At 44.5% G+C, this 26,121-nt stretch overlaps 1 protein-coding gene across 2 annotated transcripts in view; it reads left to right on the forward strand.

Moving 5' to 3' along the window:
- The window catches only part of MYH11 (myosin heavy chain 11), a 153,404-nt gene that overhangs the window by 16,267 nt on the left and 111,016 nt on the right, over positions 1–26,121 (forward strand). For both annotated transcript variants that reach the window (XM_075317961.1, XM_075317963.1), the window contains exon 3: positions 3,584–3,740. In XM_075317961.1, the coding sequence (XP_075174076.1) occupies positions 3,584–3,740 (157 nt within the window). The remainder of the gene's footprint in view (positions 1–3,583; positions 3,741–26,121) is intronic.

Consider the following 26,121-nt stretch of genomic DNA (forward strand, 5'->3'; position numbering starts at 1 on the left):
TTTGGATATGGGCCTTTTTATTTTAAGCTAATTTTTATGATTTTTTTCCCAAGAGGCCATGGCTCACAAGGTAATTATGCAAGGTCGCTTAAAGACACACCCCCATAAAAAAATCATGTGAGCCACGCCTCCTTGGTAAAGACCTTAAATATTAGCATTAAATAAAATGACCTATATCTCTGTATGGAAGATTTAATAAAATAATAATAATAATAATAATAACATAATCAGGAGCGCAGCAGGAATAAAATAAGATCAAAAATTGGTTGCTCTTGACCTGGTGAAAGGTCCTCTTTAAATACCCCCCAATTCTTAATCCCAGGGAGCACTCACTACGAGTGGAAGAAAGGCGATTCCGGCAGCTAAATAGGAAAGGGTTCTTTACAGTTAAAGTAGTCAGACTGTGGAATGCCGACCACAAGAGGTAGTAATGGCCAACTCTACTATGTGACTTAATCACAAAATATCTGCACCCAGACCCTAAACAGGTAAATCATCCAATCATGGCCACCTGCCATGGCTTCAATATCCCACACACACCTAAGTAGCTGCCATGACTCATTTCACACACAGCTATTAATTCCCATGTTTGAGTTCAAGTATCTATGGAATATTCACCTCCTCTACCCAACACAAATGAATTTACAATGGGCGGGATGAGACGGACTTTGGTAAAGGAATGGTCTACACTACCTTGTCCTCCTAATCTACCACCATCTTCTACTAATCACTGACTTCCACCTTGTCTACCCCTTCCCACTGATTCTCCCATGTATTCACCTTCAGCAAGTGAGACAAAAGGTCATCTCTCCCTTGGTCATTCTGGAGCCATGTGGCCATTTTATCTCTATCCAAAGCTCTACTACTACTCCTTCAACTGCATGCTATGTGCCAAGGATGCCCTGGCCTCTTATAAGTCTCCCTCATCCATAAACGGATGTAGTTTATGCCATTTAGTGGACTACTACTGGTTTATGAGCCTTGCCTCTGGCATCACTGTCCCAGAACTTTACAACTTACCATTCACAACCTAATTCTGCCCAGATGTTCAAATGTGAGAATCAGGCAACAAATAGTTTCCCTCAAACATTAATGGGAACTTGTGACCATCATGTTCCGATCTTCCTCTTTTCTAATAGTTCCCAGTTCGTTTGGAGACAGGGATATTGTTGACATCCTGCCATCTTCGCTATGTCTGCCCATATCACACATACCTCAGCATCACAGAACTAAGATATTTCAGGGCAGCTCTCCCCAGGGTAACTGGCAATTAGTTAAACATTGCCAGACCATGGGCGAAACAAAAACCGGAAAAGTTGGACCATGACTTGTCTGATTCTGTGGGGGGTTTTTTTCCACCTGAATTAGATGTTTGGAGATCTGCTGAGGGTGTGTGAGTTGTTATCTGTATGTGTCAATGTTACAATCAAATAAAATATTTAAATTGACCTTAATAGGCATGTTTATAGTAAAGGTCATTTCATTTCTTAGAACTCCTTCTTGGTCACTCCATTTTTGTTAGTTGATTTTTCCCAATAATTGCTGGTCACATCTGCTGGAATCCCAAAAAATAAAACTGTGATCCCAGGGGAAATCTGGTAGCACGTTTCCACTTTTGCTGCAGCAATCCCTCAGGTAAAGAAAAACACTAGTGCATTTCCTCATCATCTCCCGCCTCAACTACTGCAATCTCCTGCTCTCTGGCCTCCCTTCTAACACTCCTGCACCACTTCAATCTATCCTAGACTCTGCAGCTTGACTAATCCACCTGTCTCCCCCCCATCTATTCCCTGGCCCCTCCTCTCTGCCAATCTCTTCACTGGCTTCACATTGCCCAAAGTCTCCGTTTCAAAACACTAACCATGACATACAAAGCCATCCGCAACCTGTCGCCTCCATACATCTTTGGTCTAGCATCTTGGTACCTACCTGCACGTAACCTCTGATCGTCACAAGATCTTCTTTCCTCTCACCTTATCTCCTCTTCCCGCAATCTCATACAAGATTTTTCCTGCACCACACCCGTACTCCGGAACTCTCTGACTTAACATAGACTCTGGCCTACCGTGACTTTCAAAACGAAACTGAAGACCCATCTCTTCCAACAAGCCTACAACCTGCAGTAACCCTCAGTCCACTGTAACACCACACTACCAGCTTTACCCTCACTTACTGTCTCCTCACCCTTCTCCGTTAGACAGTGAGCCCTCACAGGCAAGGTCCTCTCTCCTCCTGTTGACTGTGAGCCCTCGTTGGCAGGGTCCTCTCTCCTCCTGTAGACTGTGAGCCCTCGTGGGCAGGGTCGTTTCTTCTCCTATAGACTGTGAACCCTCATGGGCAGGATCCTCTCTCATCTTGTAGACTGTAAGCTCTCGAAGGCAGGGTCCTCTCTCCATCTGTTGACTGTGAACCCTCTCGGACAGGGTCCTTTCTCCTCCTGTAAACTGTGATCCCTCGTGGGCAGGGTCTTTTCTCCTCCTGTAGACTGTGAGCCCTCGAGGGCAGGGTCGTCTCTCCTCCTGTACCATTCTGTGCCTTGTATTCTTTACGATACAAGGTTCCCAATTCACGATTACATTGTTCCCAATTAAATATATGGCTCTGTGCTCATATTAATGCATTAATATGCTAGGTTCTCCTGGAGAATAAGAGGAGTCCTTAATAAAGAAAAGCCCCCATATATTTAAAGAAATGATTTTCCTTCTGAAATTTCCCCACTCTACATTAAAGTATGCACTAAGTATTTCTTATCCTTATGGCACCATCCAGGTACTGAACATTTTTGGGTCTCTTTAGGAGAAAAGAGGTTGCGGTTCCATCAGAGCACAGGTGTCTAAGTTGATCCAAAAAGTTTGTTTGTCCTCAGTGTTGATACCTTTTAAGTTGATCCAAAGACCCCTTTGTTATATTTTGGGGGTATCAATTCTTTAAGTTCAGTCTGATTCTGGTGATGTAATTTAATGTCATGATTAAAATTGCAGACATTTTAGAAAAAGTTAATATACATGTACAGGAAAAAAACAGGAATGAGTAAGATTGGAGTTAGGTGCTGAGATACATACCGTAAGCACGATGAAAAGTACAACCCAACGTCAGTGGAATGCAGCAGAACGTAACCTTGCCACAAAGGATAATGGAAACAGCAAAAAAGTATCTGCGTCATATATTGCCGTGCTGCTCCTCTACAACAAACATATTCCCATTTATGTTCTTTCTGTTTCTAAATACCAAGCAAACCATACATACCAGCACTTTAAACAAGACGTACTTTGTTCTCCTTTTATGGCCAAAAGAGATCTCGGTACCCACATGTCAAGATCTTTTCTTCAGGTGCCAGAAGACGTAATAACTAATACATTAATATTTAATGTGCAAACTAGAATTAATAATCACATCATACATTTACAATAAAATGTTGTCATGTTTTATAATGATGACCATAATAATTGGACATAAAATTCATGTTTTGTGAAAACCACTCATGACTTACGTTGGGTTCTTCTGAGCGTCCCAATGGGGGCAGTTTAGTATATTCTTGAGTACTATTCCTGTTATATGAATACGCCTCCTCTTTGTATTTCAGACATATTCCGGTCTCTTTTGTGTTGTCGTCAACCCTTACAAATCCCTTCCAATTTATTCGGAGAAGATCATTGACATGTACAAAGGCAAGAAAAGACATGAAATGCCCCCTCACATCTACGCAATAGCAGACAATGCCTACAGGAGTATGTTACAAGGTAAGCCTGCTGGGTACATACCATCGTATGTTGTCACCTCGGGATTCGGGAGGGCAAAGTTTATTCTAAGGCTTCCTTCACATCAGTTCCATGGCTTCTGATCATAATTGAGCCATGATACCTTTTAAATCCACTTTCAGTACATCTGAATAGACCTCATTGGCTTCTGATGATGTTCATGAAAATTCTGGACAGATGCCAAGTGTAGCGCTGAAGACATCACTATTCTGGCAAAAGTGTCTGTGTGAATTGAGCGTACAGTTAGGTTGGGAAATAGCTGCAATGTAATCTTGTAATTATATGTCAGACGTGTTAAGAAGCCCATGATCTTGGATCCCTCTGAACGCCTCCATAAACTTATAGTTTTGGCTAAGCCAATTTTTCATGCATTCTCTATTAGGATAGCCTAGCCATGTGCTGCCCAACTCATCTGGCAGTGTATTTTTGAGTAGGAGAACAAAAAAAAAACAATAAGGGGCTTGAATTCAAGACACCATCTGTCATGAAACTCAGGAGTCCTTCATAGAAATTAGATGATCAGTATGTCCTGCTGAAGTCAGTGGGAATGGCTGACTTTAATACAAGAGAGACCTTTAATTAGCGCTTTGCCCTCAAACCTGTCCACAAATATCAATTTTAGGCCATATAATTTGATGTAAACTATATATAGTATCTACTTGTAGCAAAGATGCACAGCTCGAGCCAGTGGCTCAATTATATCCACGTTTGGCCAACATCTATCTCATATGTACGGAAATCATCAAATCTGTTAAATCGGGTTCTGTGCCATACTTCTTTTCACCTAACAGCAATCAGTTATATTTGGAAAACCCAAACTTGGACTTTTTCCTTCTTTTATCTGATTGTATACATATTTGAAAGTCTTTGTAATGAGAAATAATGATTACCTAAGTTTTGCCTCTATCTGCATCCACACTACGTGCTAATCCTAAACTAAAGGTGTTGAAATGAAAGCAGTTTTCCACTACAAATGTGATCCTCTTGCTTTTATCCTAACTCTCCCGAACTAACATTTCCCTAATATACGTCTGCTATCTACTCTGCTCCCATAAGCTTATCTCTAAGAGTCTCGTAAATATCCTTACTTTAAATAAATTCTAAAGTATAGGTGTTGAAATAAAAGCAATATGCACTACAAATGTGTAGCACTACAAATTTCTTTTATCCTAACACTTTCCTAATATACTTCTGCTATCTACGCTGCTCCTGTAAGTTTATCTCATAGAGGCTCATAAATACCTTTGTTGTTGTTGTAGCGTTGATCCTTCTGACTACAGACTAGAATTGTACCCCATGAGCCTGGCATGTCACTGGTGGGGGCTGAGAGGAGAGTGAAGTGTGATCTGGCCATGCACACCCAGACTGCTGTTGTGACGCCCTGGACTAGCCAGGTAGTCACATACATACCAACATACAAACCCCCCACCCTGGACAGTAACACCAGTCAACCAAAAACCCTTGTTGCCTCCTCCAGGGTCTGATGTCCACACCAGGTGGGGCGGAGCCAGGCGGTTGGCCCCACCCACCGAGGAGTTCACAGGCCTGGAGGCGGGAAGAACAGTAGTTGAGTTTAGGAGGTGAAAGTGAGGGGTCAGAAAACTGCAAGTGTCTGGGTCGAAGCCCAGTCACTGACAGCAAGGTTGGAAGACGGTAGTGGCCGTCTGCAGGAGTTAGCAGAACTCTGCAGAGGCGTAGGACCGGGGCTGGGCGGTGGCCCACCGGTACCAAACCGGGGAGCGGAGTGAAACTAAGCACACAGGCAGGGCCATCGGACCCAGACCAGGCTTGGAGCCGCCGACAATAGTCAAATCCGAGTATGACAGGAACCCCAGGGGTTTCCCAACAACCAAGACCCAACAGAAGGCTAAAGTCCACACCGTGAGGATATACAGCCACCGCGACAGGCTAGAGATCAAAGGGCCAGCGCCTGCGGGCAAAACGGGCTCCTACGGCACCTATACGCCGGGGAGCGGACTACCGGTGGGCAACCACAGGAGTCAGAACATTCTAAAAGGTGCAGAGAAAGACAGCCACCATCAGCCGTCCGGGGAGAGCACAACAACACTGCAGCCGGCTGCAGGACCCGTCCATCCGGCCGTTTGGTTTACCAGAGACTCTGTCATTGATTGTCTGAGTGAGTACACCAGTGCCATCCGGCATCGCATCGCGCTGTACCTGCACCCCCAGCCATCCAGCCTCCCCGTTACACCACCGGGCCCCAGGATCACCAACCCCTACCCACGGAGGGGACAACATCCTAGCTGCTCCCTACCATCTCTCCCGGGATCCCCGTCACCAGCAGCGGTGGTGCCATCATCACCACGTCCCGTGGGTGGCGTCACGAACTCTCTCCCCAAATAAACCATCCCTTTTCACTCACGGGTGAGGAGCGCTGCTCGAGTCCCCGGGTCCGGCCCACCGCTCGAGCCACCAAGCAGCAGCAACAGAAGCCCCGGACCTGAGCGTGGTGAGTGCGTCCCCTCCGCCCGCGACACTGTCACTCACAGAGTGGCAGTCCTGCCCCCACCAGTGATATGCCCTGTTCAGTTGGTCCGATTCTGGTTTGCAGCTGGAAGGAGTAGATATCAGAAGTATATGAGGAAAGTGTTAGTTAGGAACAGTTAAGATAAAAGAAAAGAAATCACATTTGTAGTGGAAAACCACTTTAATTTCAACACCTATACTTTAGAATTTATTTAGAATAAGAGTATTTACGAGCCTCTTAGAGTTAAGCTTACAGGAGCAGAGTAGATAGCAGAAGTATATTAGGAAACTGTTAGTTAGGAAGAGTTAGGATAAAAGAAAGGTGATCACATTAGTAGTTGATAACTTCTTTAAAGAGTAACTGCACTTTAAGAAACATTTTGCTATATCATAGAGCCATGTTAGAAATTTTGATTGGTTTGGTCCTGGTTCTGAATCCTAAACCAATTGTTAAATTCGAGGGGGGAAGAAGCATTCAGCTGAGCACTGCTCTGTTCAAAGACAGCTGGGCTCAAAAGATGCTCTATGAGCCCATTGTCAGCTAGTATAGAGAGAACATGCCTTTGTTTTTAGAAATCTACCGATCACTACATCTGACAAAAGAACTTCTGATATGTCTCTATGATATCTCAGATGTTTTTTAAAAGTGCAATCACTATTCAAATGGGTTGTCAGCTCCTAAGTAGATTTTCAGCAATGTACACACTGTTAGGATTCAGCCAGTTCCATCACTCATCTCGTGAGCATATGTACAGTTAGGTCCAGAAATATTTGGACAGTGACACAATTTTCGCGAGTTGGGCTCTGCATGCCACCACATTGGATTTGAAATTAAACCTCTACAACAGAATTCAAGTGCAGATTGTAACGTTTAATTTGAAGGTTTGAACAAAAATATCTGATAGAAATTGTAGGAATTGTACACATTTCTTCACAAACACTCCATATTTTAGGAGGTCAAAAGTAATTGGACAAATAAACCAAACCCAAACAAAATATTTTTATTTTCAATATTTTGTTGCGAATCCTTTGGAGGCAATCACTGCCTTAAGTCTGGAACCCATGGACATCACCAAACGCTGGGTTTCCTCCTTCTTAATGCTTTGCCAGGCCTTTACAGCCGCAGCCTTCAGGTCTTGCTTGTTTGTGGGTCTTTCCGTCTTAAGTCTGGATTTGAGCAAGTGAAATGCATGCTCAATTGGGTTAAGATCTGGTGATTGACTTGGCCATTGCAGAATGTTCCACTTTTTTGCACTCATGAACTCCTGGGTAGCTCTGGCTGTATGCTTGGAGTCATTGTCCATCTGTACTATGAAGCGCCGTCCGATCAACTTTGCGGCATTTGGCTGAATCTGGGCTGAAAGTATATCCCGGTACACTTCAGAATTCATCCGGCTACTCTTATCTGCTGTTATGTCATCAATAAACACAAGTGACCCAGTGCCATTGAAAGCCATGCATGCCCATGCCATCACGTTGCCTCCACCATGTTTTACAGAGGATGTGGTGTGCCTTGGATCATGCGCTGTTCCCTTTCTTCTCCAAACTTTTTTCTTCCCATCATTCTGGTACAGGTTGATCTTTGTCTCATCTGTCCATAGAATACTTTTCCAGAACTGAGCTGGCTTCATGAGGTGTTTTTCAGCAAATTTAACTCTGGCCTGTCTATTTTTGGAATTGATGAATGGTTTGCATCTAGATGTGAACCCTTTGTATTTACTTTCATGGAGTCTTCTCTTTACTGTTGACTTAGAGACAGATACACCTACTTCACTGAGAGTGTTCTGGACTTCAGTTGATGTTGTGAACGGGTTCTTCTTCACCAAAGAAAGTATGCGGCGATCATCCACCACTGTTGTCATCCGTGGACGCCCAGGCTTTTTTGAGTTCCCAAGCTCACCAGTCAATTCCTTTTTTCTCAGAATGTACCCGACTGTTGATTTTGCTACTCCAAGCATGTCTGCTATCTCTCTGATGGATTTTTTCTTTTTTTTCAGCCTCAGGATGTTCTGCTTCACCTCAATTGAGAGTTCCTTAGACCGCATGTTGTCTGGTCACAGCAACAGCTTCCAAATGCAAAACCACACACCTGTAATCAACCCCAGACCTTTTAACTACTTCATTGATTACAGGTTAACGAGGTAGACGCCTTCAGAGTTAATTGCAGCCCTTAGAGTACCTTGTCCAATTACTTTTGGTCCCTTGAAAAAGAGGAGGCTATGCATTACAGAGCTATGATTCCTAAACCCTTTCTCCGATTTGGATGTGAAAACTCTCATATTGCAGCTGGGAGTGTGCACTTTCAGCCCCTATTATATATATAATTGTATTTCTGAACATGTTTTTGTAAACAGCTAAAATAACAAAACTTGTGTCACTGTCCAAATATTTCTGGACCTAACTGTATATGATTTCATACGTGCGGTCACTTGTCGGCTAAAGTATCTGCTGCTTTGCTCAATAAAACATTGTGAGATGCAGCAGACACTTTAGTCGGCAGGTGAATGAAAATAAGAAAATCACATACTTTTCGTCCCTGGAAGTAGACCCGAATCATGACAGTGTGTGCACTGCACACCATTAGTATTCGCCAAGCTGCACGACTTGCTGAAAATTTACAGCCTCTATAAATTTAAGCAGTTCCCTATGCTAGATATATATGGTAAGGTATCCATGCTGGGTCTGTGACTTGTTCCCAGTGTCACACAGAGCTGTGGAGACATCAAGAAAACTATGTCCTTCCAAATAAAAAAAGACAAGCAGCAGGAAGCCAGCGGTGGTTTACAACTCCATTGCCTTTTTTGGTGGTTGGAGTAAATGTAACAGACATAATAAATCCTCGGGAGCATTTTTGCAGAGTGGCTATGAGCAGATAGCATTCTTAGCTTTATTGGGGCGATGTTCATATAAACCACGGTCACATTACACCCATGAGATACATTTCAATGTTAGGCACTAATCTACAATTCTGGTCTATATTCATGGTTTTAGGTAAGGATTTATTAACTAGAAGAATAAGTGCATGGACTATAGCGGCCGTAGATGATACATTTCCTTTGGTGGTTTGTACTAATTTTGGAGAGTAAATTGAATGTCTATGGTGAGAACTGGATGATGTTCCCATGACACATTTTTTGTCATATACATGAGTGGTGTTAAATGTGGCCACATTAAAGGTGCACATCTATGTGAAGTTGTACCAGAGCCGTGGGCTGATTGATCAATCATTCAAGAGCTAAACCATTGTCTTTTTTTTTTTTTATGTAACATTTTCCTTGCCAAAAAGATACACTGCTGGTTACGCCTTGTTCAGAAGTTGCGTTTTTGCAGCGGTTTTTTTTGCAGCATTTTTTTAATGCAAATTAAAAATTGCATTTTACATTATCAGCAAAACCTATGACATGGATTGAATTAGAAAACTGCAAAGTTTTTCATATCTGCCGCATGCATTTTTTTTTAAGTGTTTTTTCCCAGTATTTTTTCACCCATAGAGTGTAAAAATGCTGTAAAAAAATGCAACTTTATAGATGTATTTTTTCAGCACTAGTCAGGAATAAAGCTAACTTTATTACATTTAAATACGTACTGTAGACAAGTGACACATGTAATCCAGGAAAAAAACCCTGCAAAAATGCAACGTGAGAACATAGCCTTGCAGTGCATGTATCAGACCAGTGCCTTGTAAAGTAGATTTGCACTTTTGTCATCATCACATGGATCGGCATAGATTAACACCCACTGGAACTAAACATTGGGACTTACTATTAACTGACAACAAGCAGAGATCTTAGAAACCAAGAAGAAATGATACACGGTGGCTCAGTGGTTAGCACTGCAGTCTTGCAGCGCTGGGGTCCTGGGTTCAAATCCCACCAAGGACAACATCTGCAAGGATTTTGTATGTTCTCCCTGTGTTTGTGAGGGTTTCCTCTGGCTACTCTGGTTTCCTCCAAAAACATACTGATAGGGACTTTAGATTGTGAGCACCAATGGGGACAGTGTTGCCATTGTATGTAAAGCGCTGTATAAGTGAAAAAATATTATTATATTGAGAGTACATTAGAAATTTGTAGAATTTCTAATGGTACTATAAGCAGTTATGGCCGAAAGGGTTGGTTTTCTTCAAATTGTTTCAAAAAATGAAGTATTTCTCCCAGTATATTATTGTAATTCCACATTTTGTTATACACATGTTGATTTCCTTTTTGTGTATTGAAATAACACAAAAAAGGGGAAAAAAGGTACATTGGACATCATTTCATACAAACCCCCCAAAATGGGCTGGAGAAAATTGTTGGCACCCTCAACCGAGGGGTACTTTGCACGTTGCGACATCGCTAGCCGATGCTAGCGATGCCGAGCGCGATAGTACCCGTCCACGTCGCCCATGCGATATCTTGTGATAGCTGCCGTAGTGAACATTATCGCTATGGCAGCTTCACACGCAATTACCTGCCCTGGCCGGCGACCCGCCTCCTTCCTAAGTTGGCGGGGTCGTGCGGCGTCACAGCGACGTCACACAGCAGGCGGCCAATAAAAGCGGAGGGGCGGAGATGAGCGGGACGTAAACATCTCGCCCACCTCCTTCCTTCCGCATTGGCGGTGGAGGCAGGTAGGAGATGTTCCTCGCTCCTGCGGCTTCACACACAGCGATGTGTGGAGCTGCAGGAACGAGGAACAAAATCGTATCTCCTATAGGTGCGACATTATGAAAATGAACGATGTGACACAGATCACCGATTGACTGTTTCACGCTCGTTCATCGTCGCATCTAGGCTTTACATTTTGCGGTGTCGTTACCGGCGCCGGATGTGAGTCACTTTCGATTTGACCCCGACAATATCGCAGTAGCGATGTCGCAACGTGCAAAGTACCCCTTAATATTTGGTTGCACATCCTTTGGAATAAATAACTGCAATCAATCGCTTCCTATAACCATCAACAAGCTTCTTATACCTCTCAGCTGGAAGTTTGGACCATTCTTGTTTTGCAATCTGCTCCAGATCTCTCATATTAAAAGGCGCCTTCTCCCAACAGCAATTTTAAGATCTCTCCAATAGGATTTAGATGCAGACTCATTGCTGCCACTTCAGAACTCTCCAGAGCTTTGTTTCCATCCATTTCTGGGGGCTTCTTGAAGTATAGCTGGGGTCATCGTCCTGCTGGAAGACCAATGACCTAGGGCATAAACCCAGATATCTAAAGCCTGCTTTACACGTTGCAATTTCGCATACGATATCGTATGCGATTTGCAACGCCCCCATCGTATGTGTGGCATGTTCAATTTGTTGAACGTGCCACACAAACGATTAACCCCCGTCACACGTACTTACCCATCCATATGACCTCTATGTGGGCGGCGAACGTCCACTTCCTGGAGATGGAGGGACATTCGGCATCACATCGATGTCACGCGGCAGCCGGCCAATAGAAGCGGAGGGGCGGAGCTGAGCGGGACGTAAACATCCCGCCCACCTCCTTCCTTCCGCATTACCGGCTGGGAGCCGCAGGACGTAGGTAAGATCTGTTCATCGTTCCCGGGGTGTCACACACTGCAATGTGCGCTACCCCGGGTATGATGAACAACCTGACGTGCAATTCTAGAGAGAGGTACGATGTGTATGCGATGAATGTTTTAACGTTCAATCGCAATCGCACGTACCTGTCACACACTGCAATGTACTTACGATGCCGGATGTGCGTCACTTACGACGTGACCCCGCCGACACATTGAAAAATACATTGCAGCGTGTAAAGCAGGCTTAACACTGGGCACTATATTGTGACCCAAAATCCTTTGGTGATCTTCAGATTTCTTGATTCCTTGCACACAGTCAAGGCACCCAGTGCCAGAGGCTGTAAAACAACCCCAAAAACATCTTTGAGCTTCCACCATATTTGACTGTTCTCATTCACCTAATAGAACTTTTATAATTGTACGCATTCATTGTGTATTCATAATGATTGTAATATTACAATTGTTGTTCTACTTATACCGTAATACTTCTGTTTCATCATGAAATATAAGCGTAGTCCATATTTTTGGTTTTATCGTTCAGAGGCTGAGTATGGCTATAATTTTTTTTTATTGACCGCATTACTTTTGCCTTTTTTCTATTATTATCCCTACTATAAGTGTTGTCTGTTTGCTGAGTAACCGCTGAAGGATCCATTGAGTTTTCCTGTTAAGAAACCACTTTTACAGCCTGTTCTTGTGTTACTGAGAGATAAGATAGACAAGGACCAGAAGGAACTGTCTGTGTCCAAGATGATAGCATGAAAACACAAAATAATTCATTATATGCTGCATATTTATTATGTCCCTCCACTTGGAAATATAGGAATATTACAGATCTTAAAAGTTATTTAACCCCCAAAAAAGAACAAACCCCATTCTTATAAAATATCAATCCTGCTTTACATTTTCATAAAAGCAAGCCTCATTCCCATGGTTTTTGAGGTCTGCATTGCTTAAAGTTGTAGTTGAGGAAATATCCCTTGTAAGATCCTTGAAACAGTTTCTGGCCAAACCCAAGTGTGTCTTACTCCATGTGTAAGGGCATGTGCGGTTTGTATGCATTGAAATTAATAGGAAAAAAGTTCTATATATAGATAATGGGACATCACATGGTGCCTCCTTTTTTTAGGTTAAACTGCCTAATAGTTATGTGTCTCCATACTCCATTAGGCTGGGTCACCATGTCCTGTAATGATCCGTTTGTAACGGATATGGCGCAGGTCTAATAACAGATCCCTTAACAGATAACTTTTTTAACTGATCCGTGAAAGGCTCCCTTATCATTAGAGTCAATGGATCCTTTAACGGATCCGTTATCATTTTATAGAGATAGCTAGATAAAGAGATAGATAGCATAGAAAGAAAGGATAGATAGATAGATATGACAGGTAGATAGCATAGAAAGAAAGGATAGATAGATAGTTACAGTAGATAGAATAGAATAGAAAGGATAGATAGATACAGTAGATAGCTTGTACAGCTATTTAGCAGAATTTAAAATTAATTTTAGATAAAAAAATGACATGAGTTCCCCCGCAATTTTGTTATCCAGCAGAGGTACAGCAGCAGCTGCAGGTTGCGACCCTCAGCTGTCAGCTGTGCCTTGGCTGCTTTTTTTTTTAAATGTGGGGACCTCACGTCATTTTTTGTCTTAAATATTTTTTAAATCTGCTAAATAGCTGTACAAGCTATATCTATCTGTGACGCCCTGGGCAAGCCAGGGGTCACAGGTCACAACACCACACACACCCCACATTCCCTGCAGGAACACCAAGGTCAGAACACAAACCCTTGTTGCCGTCCTCCAGGGGCTGATGTCCACACCAGGGGGTGGGCCAGGCGGTTGGCTCCGCCCACCGAGGAGTTCACAGCCCTGGAGGCGGGAAAACCAGGCAGTTTAGCTTAGGCAGAGCTTGAGTGAGGAGGAACAGTGAGAGATTAAGTGAAGAGTTCAAAGTGAGAGGAAGGAGAAGGAGGACAGTGAGAGTAGTGACAGAGAAAGTGACAGTTGAAAGCCTGAAGTTAGTCCGGGTGTGTGCCCCGGACTGAGACAGCAAGGTTGGCAGACGGCGGTGACCGTCTGCAGGAGAGGCTGCTTGGAGGTTGCCGAAAGGACTGTGGACGGGTGGTGGCCTGGCGGTACCGGAGCGGTATACAAAGAGAAGCCAGCACCAGTGGCAGGGGCCTTTCGGATCCCGGCAAGGCTAGGAGTCGCCATAATTTGCCAAATCCGTCAGTGAAGGGGACCTTCGGGTCTCCCAACAACCAAGTCCCGATTGAAGGCAACAGTCCGACCGTGAAGGGGAGACACCGCCACCGCCAAGGCACCAGTTTCCCAGGGACAGCGCCTGCGGGCAAGAGAGGGGCTCCACCGGCTCATATCCAAGCTGGGGAGCGGGTTACCGGTGGGAATCCATCGCTACCAAAGAACCGTACTTAGGTGCAGGGAAGTGACAGTCACCGCTAACTGCAGGGAACATCAGCACCGTAGCCGTCCAAGGGACCCGCCAACCAGCCGTTTGTTTACCGTGAACTGTGTCATCATCCTTGGGCTGAGTGAGTACCTTCGTGCCGTGCGGCACAGCGCTGCCCCGGCGTCCCTGCACCTCCACAGGCCCCATAACCCGCCTGTCCACCATCCCAACCCCATCACTGGGCCCTGGGACCACCAAACCCCCTACCCACGGAGGGGTCAATCAACAACTAGCTGCTCCAAACCACCACTCCCGGGATCCCCAGACAGAGCAGCGGTGGTGTCCACACAATCACCACAACCGTGGGTGGCGTCACGGACAATAAATTATCCCAAAAACCAAACCCCTTTCACTCACGGGCGAGGAGCGCCGCTCGAGTCCCCAGGATCCGGCCCATCGCTCGAGCCACCGAGCAGCAGCAGGCCGCAGCAGCAGCGGCAGCCGGACCCGAGCAGTGGGAGAGCGCAGCGTCCCCTCCTCCGCCCGCGACATATCTATCTATCCTATTCTATTCTATTCTATTCTAGTCTACTCCGTCGATAAGTGGAATAGCTGTGAAAAATAAAGCACAATAGGGTCTTACCCTTATAAATATAGGGTAGGGGAGGGGGGAGCAATACTACTCACCAAATGTAGTTGTGAAAGTCACAACCACTGCAATCGCATGTAGAAATGGATCAAGGCAGCAGCAACCCAAAACGGCAGATAACAGAGAAAAGTAGAAGATGGGTTTGTAATGCCGCGCCAATGATCACCAGTCATCAAATCAATCAAATCCCATTTGATGTTGTCTTATTTCCGACAGTCCTGAGGAAGGGAGCAGAGCTCCTGAAACGCGTAGACCTATGCAACAATAAAGATACATGAATCTGATCCTCTGACTGGTGATCATTGGCGCGGCATTACAAACCCGTCTTCTACTTTTCTCTGTAGTCTACTCTGTCGAGCATTTATGGGCAGCAGATCCATTCAAGCATAATGGGAGTGTGTCACGGGGATTGTACTGACGGACCAGGGGTACCTAAACTGGCCCTTAGACTTAAGACCCTGCGCTGTCCCTTATCTCGGGGGTAAGCTTGATGGTAGCAAGGTCCGAGCCCCCAACGTGACCCTGACTCCTGTCCGAGCCCTGATCTTACTCCTCCGAGCCTGGGAGCGGGCCAGAAACCCAGTAACAAAACCCCACAGAAAACACACAGACAAGGGAGAATGAAACCTTGTACACTCTGCACTCAAACATAAGGAAGAGACAATATATGTATAGGGGAATAAAGAAAAGGGAAAGAAATAACTGCACAACAGGGGAACGTTCACACTATGCAGAGAAGCAGCTGTTGGTCACCATGAACTGATAACTAGTGAGACCGGGATCACTGATGCCATTTTCGGCGATCTCCTACTACACTCCCCAGCCGTAAATAGGAAGCAAGAAGCATTGGATGGTAATCAGCAACCTGGCTCTCAGAAGAGATGCACACTGCTCCAAAAAGGATTAGCTCCTGCACAGCTAGGAGCAGGGAAACAACTCAGCCGACGCCCAGCAGAGCTGAGCACTTAAGAGAGACCAGGTTGCCTGTCGGACTCTGCAATTAAGGGTGCTTTACACGCTGCGATAGCACCCGCTCCCGTCGTTCGTGCGACATTTGGTGATCGCTGCCGTAGCGATCATTATCGCTACGGCAGCGTCACACGCACATACCTGTTCAGCGATGTCGCTGTGACCGCCGAACAATCCCTCCTTCAAGGGGGAGGTGCGTTCGGCGTCACAACGACGTCACTAAGCGGCCGCCCAATAGCAGAGGAGGGGCGGAGATGAGCGGCCGGAACATGCCGCCCACCTCCTTCCTTCCTCATAGCCAGTGGACACAGGTAAGGAGATGTTCGTCGTTCCTGCGGTGTCACACATAGCGATGTGTGATGCCGCAGGAACGCCGAACAACCAGCGGCATGCACCACCAACGATATTATGAAAAGGAGCAACGTGTCAACGATCAAGGGTTTTTGACGTTTTTGCGATCGTTGATCGTCGCTCCTAGCTGTCACATGCTGCGATGTCGCTAACGATGCCAGATGTGCGTCACTAACGACGTGACCCCGACGATATATATCGTTAGCGATGTCGCAGCGTGTAAAGCACCCTAACGTCCGACGCCATAGCAGTAATCCCCATATGCAGATCAGGACAGCGCATGGGAGAGTCTAAGGGCATTGGATCTATTAACTGCTAGGTGAACGGATGCATTACTAACGGATTTGTTGCCCATAGACTCCCATTATGCTTGATCAGATCTGTTAGTGATCCGTATTTGGATCCGCACAAGAAAAGTTCTGCACCCAGACTTTTTGTCTGTCCAAAACAACGGATGGCTGATGGATTGGCACCTAAAGGATGACAAGTTTTGACCGATCTGTCATCATTATAGTCAATGAATCCATGAACGGATCCATTTTTTCCAGAATTTGCATTTTATAAATGGATGCGAAACCGGAAATGATTACAGGACGTGTGAACATAGCCTTATTCTGATCAGTCACTCTACAGCTGACAAATCAAGAAAAACGACACGGGGAGACAAGGAGTAGATTTCTTCCAAATCTGGTAATGTCCTCAGGCAGACACAGCTGGCAACAGTGCAATGGTTCTTTATCTAAGAGCTGGAATTACAGAAACCATCTATACACAATTAGAAACATCTGCACCCACCGCACCATAGTAAAGCTTTTCTCTGAATGACTTGTTTCACTGGGTCTGAAATATGCATATAAGATCCTCGAAATGTAATAATAGACCTGAATTATTCTACACAAGATTCCGCCAAATCTGATAACCTCTACAGAAAGAGCACGCCATGCCAGGAAATCAGAATACAATACATTTCGATTCCCTCGTATATACAGTAAACCATGTACCTATCTATTAACTTAATGGACAATGGATTAATGCCCCCATACACATTAGATAGATGAAAGTTGGAGTAGCCTACCAATTTCGGAGGGACTGGCCGAGGATCTGAGGTGTAAGGGGGCCTCCCTACTGATCTCCAGCAGATGTTGGAGAAGAGAAGGTTCAGACAGTTGCAACATCAACACCTTAAACTTGTTTTCAAGAGGAATAAACTGATGGCAGAGGAGTGTTAGAGGCTTACTCCGGTTGAAAAGACATGAATGCTCAGCCAAGTACTCATGTGTGTGTTCGGCCGACAGCTATCTTACAGTATGTGTATGGCAAGCTTTAGAATCAAACATATGCACTATTGTCGATTGTGACGCCCTGGACTAGTCAGGTTGTCCAAGGTAGTCCCATGCACACACACCCCTCCCTAAAAAGGTGACAACAGCCAAACTTCAAAACCTTGTCACCACCCTCCAGGTTTGATGTCCACACCAGGGGGGGTGGAGCCAGGTGGTTGGCTCCGCCCACCGAGGAGTTCACAGGCCTGGAGGCGGGAAAAGCAGTAGTTCTAGTGCAGAGTAGATGATTAGCTTTGACAGTGGAGGAGAGAAGTCAAGTTCAAGAGCAGACCTGTGACCAGGTCTGCCATAGTCTACCAGGTGTCTGGGTGGGAGCCCAGTCACTTCTGGCAAGGAGGCAGACGGTGGTGGCTGCCTGCAGGAGCTGGGATTACAGTCGGTGGAACCATAGGGACCAGGGTCGGGCGGTGGCCCGCCGGTACCGAACCGGGGAACCGATTGGAAACCGGAGCACCAGGAGGGGTACTCAGACCCAGTACAAAGCCCAGAACCAACAGGGCTGAGTCAAATCAACTGATTGAGGACTGGACTTAAGGACCTTTCCCACATAAGACCCGACTGAAGACAACAGCCCAACCATTAGGGGTAAAGCCGCCGCCAAGGCATAGAGACCCAAAGGGCCAGCGTCTGCGGGCAAACAGGGCTCTCCCGACACCCAGCAAGCCGAGGAGCGGACTACCGTTGCTTAGGCATAGGAGTCATTACATTCACATTAAGGAGGTGCAGGAGAAAGGCGGAAACCACCAACCTGTTAAGGGAGAAGCTGCAGCCGGCTGTGGGCACTGTTCATCATCCCGTTTGGTTTACCAGAGACTCCAGTGTGTTGTGTCATAGTGAGTACAACAGTGCCTTTGGGCTGCGCACCGCGCCGCACCGCACCGACACGCCAGCACCATCCATTCCCCCGCCTCAGCGCCTCCCTCGGGCCCCTGGGACCTTCATCTCCCTACCCACGGAGGGGTCAACACCAAGCTGCGCAACACCGTCCCCGGGAGGCCTAGTCAATGGCAGCGGTGATATCCATCCATTCACCATAACCCGTGGGTGGCATCATGAACTTAAATCCCCTACAAACCATTGCGGCTCCGGCCGTGGATCTCCCCACCGAAGTCCCTACGTGTAGCGCCAACCCCTTTCAGAGCGACGTGACCCCCGGGTCCGTGAGGAGCTCGAGCCACCCACCGTACGAGCACGGATTCGAGCGGCTCGATAGCTGGCCGAGCCTGCGGGGCGGTACACGATCATAGACATAACCACTCTATCTGCATCTTCTCGCAATGGTTTTATTCATATTGAATTAAATAGATTCTTTATTTGAAACATGGGCTGTTATCAGGATTCAAACTCACAACCTTTCATATGGCAGGTGGGAGCTTTAGCTATGAGCTAGGAGTTGTATTGCTAAAGAGCTAAATCATATTCTTCTTCTTTACAGGCATATTGTACTGGTACATAGAGATATTTTTTTCTTATCAGCCTTTGGCTTGTTCTTGAGCCATGGCAAATTGATGGATGTAAGATCTGTAGGAAGATCGATCTTGAATAAGGCCTGATAGGTCCACCAGGGTCTACTCTGTTGGTACTCTGATTTTATGAAGCCTTTGGATTGCTGGTCTTCTGGTTTGCCTTGTTCCTTCAATTCTTCCACCCATTATATTCTTCTCCTGTGATTGCTCTTTTCTTGTACATAGAAATACATCTCTATATTAGAGATGAGCGAACATGAAAAATAAAATTTGGTGTTCGAACTGAACATAAAATTTGCTAAAAAATTTGAGTTCGGAGTTTCTTGTGCTTTACGTCTAAACAAATGAGCAAAAAAAAAATCTAGGGAACTATAGAAGTACATTACAAAAATACTAATGTATGCATGCTTGTGTTATGTGTATATATGTATCTTATGTACGCTTGCGTGCATATGTGTACTATGTTTATGTGTGCTTGATATGTAAATGTATTAGGTACAAGTATGTGTGTATTGTATTATTCCCAATGTAAATATACCTGGAAATGTGAATGTGTTTATGCTGGTGGACCATGACCTATTGATACAAGATCCTGCACAGGGGCTCTTCACGGTCAGTGTCCGCCCCTGGAGTGCAAGGAGTATGATGGATACTGTTGCATGAAGTGGTGCTCTTCTAAGTTATATTCATGATGAAAGGGCTATAGTCCTATAGTCATATAAAATAAGATAGATCTGCCTACAAAGATGGGTCTTTCAGGCTAGTTAAAAACTGGATATTGATAAGTGATTGTCTGGAGCAGCGCACTCCAGAGAACTGGTGCAGCACAAGAAAGATTTTGGTGACAAATAATTCCTTAATCAATACTTAACATAAGTATTGCTGTATGATGATGATCTACAGTTCTACAGTTATCTTATGAGTCCATCAGTGGATTTTAGTCTGATGTTTACACAATTATGCAGGCTACAAAGGGGCCAGGAAAACATCCTGTGTCTGCTTTGAAGCTGCAAGTAATTTCACTTCCCCCATAGGGCATTTGTATAGGCATGGATTACTGCATAATCTATTCTTAAGATCTATCCAGCAGCACAAAATAAAGATCTATTTTCTATGAAATGTTAAATGCTGGCACGTATATGTAACTAAACTTCTCTTTATATTTTATCTTTCAGACATTGCAAAATTATGAATTTTTATAATGTACTTATTACCTTATATTGCTTTCTTCTCTCTAAATACTATGCAGCAATGTTGTTTCAATGCCCAGTACATGCTCTTTAGAAGCTGCTTTCAATTGCTGCTCAGCGAGATTCTTACGTTATATTCTCAGCTTGTCTATAGCAATTCCCCTGCCTGCTTAAAGAAGGTTTTCTCAGACAGGGAAAGTCCCATACACAGACTGTTTGAATATATTGTGTATGGATTGGAAAGTAACTTCGAAAGGTGCTTGAAGTAGCCAAGTGAAACCAGTTCAGGAAAGTATTTGGAAGAGAAGGAAACAAAATAGGGCAATGGGGTATGTTACATACGCAGAGGCGTAATGTGCCGATCAGTGAATGTCCCATCTCCCTATGGGTAGGTGATAACATTTTTGTGCAGTGCCTTGAAAAAGTATTCATAGCCCGTGAGCCTTTCCACTGTTTTCCACTTTACACCCACAAATTTAAATGAATTTTATTGTGATGTAATGGGATATACCAACACTAAGTAGGGAGTATTTCTGAAGTGTAAAGGAAATGATGGTTTTCAAAATGTTTTGCAAATATTCATCTGAAAATTGTTATGTGCATTAGTATTCAGCCCCTGAGTTGATACTTTGTAGGACCGCCTTTCGCTGCAATTACTGCTGAAAGTCTTTTGTAGTTATGTTTCTACAAGCTTTGCACAACTAGAGTGGGACATTTTTACGCATTTTTCTTTGCACTCGTTCTAGCTCAGTGAAATTGGATTGAGATGTCTGAACAGCAATTTTCAAGTCTTTCCACAGGTTCTCAATCGAAATTAGGTCTGGACTGTGAATAGACCATTCACACACACATGAATGTGCTCTGATCTAATCCATCCATTGCAGATCTGGCAGTATGTAAAGGGTTGTTGTCCTGCTGGAAGGTGGACCTACACCCCAGTTTCAAGTCTTTTGCTGCCTCTAACAAGTTTTCCACCAGGATTGTCCTATATTTGGCTCCATCCATCTTCCCATAAACTCTGACCATCTTCCCTGTCCCTGCTGAAGAAAAGCCTCCCCACAGCATGATGCTGCCGCCACCATGTTTGATGGTAGGGATGGTGTTTTCATGGTGATGTGCAGTTTTAATTTGCCAACACACATAGCATTTTGCATTCAGCCCAAAAAGTTCTACTCTCACCTTTTCCACATGGCATGTAGCAGACACAGTTAGCATGTGGAAGAAGGTGCTCTGGTCAGATTGTTAGGGTAAACTCTTAACCAGAGATCACTAGTTGCTTACTGCCTGGCCTAATTGGTGTGGACCAAGTGCATGTGTAAAGAAATCACACCAGACACAGTCGGATGTGAAATCTCTTCTTGGTCACAGTAAAGATGGCACCAAACAGAGTACAGAGCATGCGTCCTCTTGATATAGGCTGGGGGCATACACAAGTTCAGATATGCCCATTTAGTGGGACAGTTCATGGGCTAGCCAATGGGGAGATCTGTGTTGCTGTTGATGGGCGGGTCTGACTTCAGTGGATGAATCCATGGTGATGGTGATGGGAGGGACGTCATCTGGTGCATCCATGCTGATGGTAGGGTCTGTGATGTCATTGGGGGCCATCTTGGGTTCCTCTGAAGACTGACTGGCTTATGTATAGAGAATTAATTTCAATGAACATACTTCTCACAGTGCTCTATGTCCAGAGGTTAATTAAGTATTTCATCTTATGGCTCTCCTCAACAAGATGAGACCAAAGTAGAATTTCTTCAGCTAAATGCAAAACACCATGTGTGGTGGAAAAATAAGACTGCACATCACCCTGAAAACACCATCCCCACTGTCACACATGGTGGTGGCAGCAGCATGCTGTAGGGAGGCTGTTCTTCAGCAGGGACAGGGAAGCTGGTAAGAGTTAATGGCCAGATAGATGAAGCTAAATACAGGGCAATCCTGGAGGAAAATCTGTTAGAGGCTGCAAAAGACTTGAGTCTGGGGTGTAGGTTCACCTTCCAGCAGGATGTCGACCCTAAACGTATTGTCAGAGCTACAATGGATGGTTTAGATCAAAGCATATTCATGTGTGTGAATGGCCCAGTCACAGTCCAGACCTAAATCTCAGTGAAAATCTATGGGAAGATTTGAAAATTGCTGTTCACAGACGTCTCCATCCAAACTCACTGAGTGAGAGCGAGTGTGCAAAGAAGAATGGGCAAAAATTTCATCCTCTACATGTGCAAAGCTGGTAGAGATATAGCTCAAAAGACTTGCAGCAGTAACTGCAGAGAAAGGTGATCCTACACAGTACTGACTCGGGGGGCTGAATACAAATGCACGGCACAATTTTCAGTTTTATATTTTTTAGATATTTAGAAAACCGTATATCATTTCCTTTTCACTTCACAAATACTTGCTACTTTGTGTTGGTGTATCACATAAAATCCCAATAAAATACATTTAAGTTTGTGAGTGTAAAGTGCAAAACTGTGGAAAAGTTCATTCGGTATGAATACTTTTTCAACGCACTGTAGATTGGAATTGAACACTAATGTTAATATACAGTATATGGAAATCAGGGTCACGGAAAGCCAAATCATATATAAATATGATTAGAAGTAAAAGGTTTATAGATATGTTAGGGTCAGAAGATTTAAATGCTAAAGTAATAAAAGAGATATCCTAAACAATACATGTAAGACACGCTCGGATCTGCTTACTCAAGACCAAGGAAAATAAACCAGTACAGTTCACATCCTTGTTTGCTTTTTCCTGTTAAACACAATTTACACACAAAACTCCCACACACAAAAAAATATCTTCAGCTGAGGGGATCTGTCCTTCATTAACATTCTTTTCACTCCATAGTGATTTTTATCATTTGCATATATTTCAACTTTTAAAGGGGTTGCACCAAGTTTAGAAGTTATCCACTATACATAGCATTGTTAGTAAATTCCCAACCCCCTCAGACACTGACTGAGCCCAAAAAGCTGGGTCTGAAGACCCTGTGTGTATGGAGAAGTGGTGGGTCATATGCACCTCCGCAACATTCATTCTTAATAGGGCCAGTGGAGATTGCCGAGGACAGCGTTTCTCTAGTCTTCGGCAATCCCATTATGAATTAAGGACACGGAGGTACATATGGTCGACCACTACTCCATTCACACGGCGCGATATCTTTTAAACTTGGTTCAACCACTTTAGAGTTTTTCTCAACTTTCTTCAGGAGTGCACCACTTCTTTGCCTCCCAGCTTCCTGTTTACGCTCCTGAAAATTGAGATTTTGGACTGTTGTTCTGACCTGAACGCTATTTCATGCTTCAAGCAGAGGCAGCTTTTTCTCAGGAACATGGGAAAAGCGCAGGAGGACTGAATCTGGCTGGATCCAGCAAGCAAACAGCACTTGTAGGCTTTAAATGATAGAGCCTGCGAGTGATGTGCGCACCTTGCCTAGTGAAACACACACCGCTGGAGATGGTAAGGCAGTGAGCAGGAGTAGACCCACTGGACCACAGGGGGTACCCATGCTTACTCTTTAGTGTTGAGGGGCTTGACTAAGCACCCACTGTGGGGCAGACGCCAGGTGCCACTCCCAGGGCAGTGACTGGGACTGTGGCAGCTGAACCCCAAGGCAAGGACGGATACAGGTGCATACAGGCAAAGTCACTAGTGTAGCAGGGCAGCCAGAACAGCAGACAGATGATGTGGACAGGCTGGACGGACTGAGTCACTAGTCTAGTAGGGCAGCCAGGACGGCTGAGGCAGATGGTGGGCCAGGCTGACAAACAGAGTCACTAATGTAGCAGGGACCACCGGGACTGCTAAGGCTGATTGTATGGCCAGGATGAACAGGCACTGGGTACTGACAGGACTCGAAAACAGGAATAGGACACTGAACACTGACACTGGGATGCACAATGGACAGGGAGAACTGATAACTTGCTGGCTAAGGCACAGACCACTAACTAACTAACCACGTTTATCAAGCAAGCAAGTGTATCAACTTGCTTCCGGTTCCGCAGTCAATGCGGTGAATATTCATGAGCATAATGAGTGGGACCTGGAAACAACAGCAGCGCCGGAGACAGGTAAATATATATATATATATATATATATATATATATGTGACTTGTGTTTTCTCCCATACATGTCACACTGATGTCACACAAATCACATCAGTGTGCTGTCCATGTGACACCCGTGCTGTAGGCAGAAAACGGATATGTTGCCATGTAGAGCACATGGACACGTGGGTCTGTGTCTCCAGTACGTGTGGAAACCAGCACCAACCACATGGACATGTGAAGGAGACATATGGAGCTATACTGGAAATTTTTCCTAATAGGACAGGAAGTTTTTAAAAAAAAAAAACTTAGTGGCCAGTGCAAAAATTGCAAGATTACTGTTTTTTATGATCGTAGTAGAAAAAAAATATTGCCAATATTTAAATGGCCAGGCCACATGGACATGTGAAGGAGGCATATGGAGCTATACTGGAAATTTTTCCTAATAGGACAGGAAGTTTTTTAAAAAAAAACCTAGTGGCCAGTGCAAAAATTGCAAGATTACTGTTTTTTATATGATAGTAGTAGAAAAAAAATATCGCCAATATTTAAAAAAATAAAATAAAAATAAAAAATATAAAAAAATACATATTACTCAAAATCCTGGTTTAAACCATAGGTCATATTCTGATGATAGCGTCCCTTTAAATCTAGCTCTTATAATTAACCACAGGGAATAAAATGTTCACAATTATTCCCAGCATTGTGTCTGCACTTTCAGAATCGCATCCATCTACAGATTGTATTCATTTACAGTTAGAAATCTCATGTTATATACCAGATTGTGGTTTGCAGTTGATTTAGTTGGCGTGTTAGCTTTGTTACAGTATAATTGGCATATATGAAGTACACTTGGATTAAATTATTTACCGCTGCAGGAAGGGCGGCCTATGACGTCCAGGTTTTGGCAGTGTGAGCTGCCGATGGGGGGGGGATATTACATCTCGACACAATGGAGCACTTATATCAAGCAGTGGATTTCCTATTGCCAAAGAGATATGGGTTGTTATAAACATTGGCATGGGGGTCCGCCTGCCAGGGGGCTACCGCTATCTATACTATAATATGTATTACAAAACTAGATACAAATTGAACAAACGTTAAATCCTTCATGTTTTGCCCAATCTGAAGATTTAAGACTGATACAATACCAGACCGAATCCAAAAGGGTTTTTTGGGGGAAACCATTTTGGGGGAAACCATGGATTTGTTTATATTCTGTACCCTGTACCATGACTGCCCTAAATATGAAGACATTGTAGTTCACAGCACATTTCTCTTGGACAGTTTTTATAATTGATGCCCTATATACCACTTTAGGCTTCTGCTACGCACACGTGAAAATCACGCACGTGCCGCGAGATACGTATTTTCCTTGCGTGTTGCGTTAGGCAAGTACATGTCTCTGGTACGTGCGGGCCACGTGTGTTCTACGTGTTCTATCCGCGATAACACACAGAGAACCGGTAATTTGCATACTCACGTGGTCCTTGCTGCTGTCCGTGGTGCTGATCTTCAGTCTCCAGTCCTGCCGATTCCCCGCTGCTGCTGCTTCCGGCCGCAGTGAAGTGAATATGCAATGAGCATAATGAGCGGCGGTCGGAAGCAAGTGACAGCAGCGGCAGAGACAGGCGGACAGGAGAAGGTGAATAAAGATTTGTTATTTTTTTCTCTGACACATGAGTTTTCTCCGGCATGTGTCACACGGGACCGCATCCACACTACATCCATGTGGTACGGGTGCGGGCCGTGTGACACCCGTGATGCCGGAGAAAAACGGACATGTCAGCGTGAGAAACTCATGGACACACGTAAGTACGGAATGGACACATGATCCATTCAAAAATACTTACATGTGTCCAATACATTAGGAATACATTGGTCCACATGTGTACGTGTCTCTAGTACGTGAAAAAACTGCCAAACA

This window comes from Anomaloglossus baeobatrachus, chromosome 7 (genome assembly GCF_048569485.1).
Source record: "Anomaloglossus baeobatrachus isolate aAnoBae1 chromosome 7, aAnoBae1.hap1, whole genome shotgun sequence".
Classification (NCBI taxonomy): Eukaryota; Metazoa; Chordata; class Amphibia; order Anura; family Aromobatidae; genus Anomaloglossus; species Anomaloglossus baeobatrachus.